Source organism: Myotis davidii, unplaced genomic scaffold (genome assembly GCF_000327345.1).
Source record: "Myotis davidii unplaced genomic scaffold, ASM32734v1 scaffold233, whole genome shotgun sequence".
In the NCBI taxonomy this organism is placed as follows: domain Eukaryota; kingdom Metazoa; phylum Chordata; class Mammalia; order Chiroptera; family Vespertilionidae; genus Myotis; species Myotis davidii.
The window spans coordinates 3,290,205-3,291,739 of record NW_006285917.1 but is presented as its reverse complement, the minus strand read 5'-3'; the positions used below and the strand labels follow the sequence as shown (position 1 = coordinate 3,291,739).

General features: G+C 54.3%; 1 protein-coding gene across 3 annotated transcripts in view; it reads left to right on the top strand.

Moving 5' to 3' along the window:
* The first annotated feature begins 1,073 nt into the window (after positions 1-1,073).
* The window catches only part of LETMD1 (LETM1 domain containing 1), a 10,616-nt gene continuing 10,154 nt past the window's right edge, over positions 1,074-1,535 (top strand). For 2 of the 3 annotated variants that reach the window (XM_006757079.2, XM_006757080.2), the window contains exon 1: positions 1,074-1,248. In XM_006757079.2, the coding sequence (XP_006757142.1) occupies positions 1,127-1,248 (122 nt within the window). In that variant the 5' untranslated portion in view covers positions 1,074-1,126. Of the gene's footprint in view, positions 1,281-1,535 lie in introns of all 3 variants that reach the window. The other variant, XM_006757081.2, reaches the window with a different exon arrangement.

The following is a 1,535-nucleotide window of genomic DNA, read 5'->3' as shown; positions in this document are numbered from 1 at the left end:
ATCCAGTTCTAAGTCTGCTTTTATTAGTGATGATGATATTGCTAAATATGTCAATGTAGTAAAGGTTTCCTTAAGTTTTTAAATATGTAACTTCACTTACTTGCGATTCATAATTTTTTCCCTAAACTGCTGTAGAATCAGCAAAAATGCCTTGGCAATTTTAGCATGGTTCCTAGGATATTGGTTGGCACTCAAAGGGTTCATATGTATTCAAGAGGTCTTAACTGTTGGAGGCAGCTAAGTGCCACTTCTGGGAACCCTTCCCAGTTTCAGTTATTAATTAATTTGTTAAAAATTAATTAGGGTATAGCAGTGAACGAGACAGAACACTTCCCTCAGCCTAGTTAGGGAGCCTGCCAAACAAGGAAACAAAACATATAAACGATGTCAGTGGTAAGTGCTATTAAAAAAATACACAGGGTGACAGAGAAAATGTGTGTCCTTGGGTCAGAGAAAAACTTTCAGAAGAAAAATGACATTCAAGCTGAGACCCGACCTTGGTCTGCAAGAGGCGCTTAAGGAAAGACATTTCCTTACTGTATTATTTTAACGCCGACAAAGGGAAACGCCGACAAAGGGAAAAGCCGACTCGGTTCGCCCAGGGGCCGCTCCCAGGCTCCCGACCTTTGCCACCAGATGTTAACTGGCCACGGGTGGCTCCCGGCCTAGGCACGCCGCCGCCACTAGAGGGCGCCGCGGGTCCTCCCAGCAGCCAGGAGGCGCCGTGGCTCCAGACATTGCCAAATGGACATCTGGCACGTACCGCGTCCAGGCGCCGATGCAGGAGACTCGGACAGAGGGCAAGCGCGGCCCTAGGGAATCGAGAGGGGTCACTCAGAGAGAGGACGTCCTCAAGATCACAGAGCCTACCACGGGCAGAAGCACTTGCTCCATCGGGGATCGCCTGCTTCCGGCGCCTTGAAAGCAGGAAGTATGGCTGCGTCCAATCCTGGCCCTGCTTCTGCACTCAGGCCTCAGGACGCGTTCAGTGCCGGGTTAGCGCGAGGCCAGCGGTCTGTGGTTGCCAATCAGCTCTCAAGAAATGCGCATGCGCCGTCAAAGGGACGCGCATCACGGTGAACCTTGACCTGAAGAAGACCCTTCCTCCCCCTCCCTCGCCGAGAAGATGGCGCTCTCCAGGCTGTGCTGGGCTCGAGCTGCTCTGCGGGGTTCGGCGGTCACCCCTCGACCTTATGTCACGCGGAGGCCGCAGCTTGTTCGCTCTGGACTGGCCTGGGGAGCCCCCTGGTGAGGGCCCTGGAGGAAGCCGCATTTCTGATGTACAGGCCCTTCCAGTGTCTTATCCTTGCTTGCATGCTGCCTCTTGATTGTCAGGGTTCCACGCCCTGACTTGGGGTTTTTATTCTTTTGCTCAGAAATCGCGCCCCGACCCCCGCTAGTGCCCTGGCGTCTTGACCCTCTGAACTCTGAGTGCCCCGTATAGTCTGAGTGCCCAGCGTCTCGCGAGGTCAGCTCTCAGCCTCCCGCTTCCGGCGCGGGCTGTCCGGGTGTTCGCCTCGACCCCACGGCTCCGG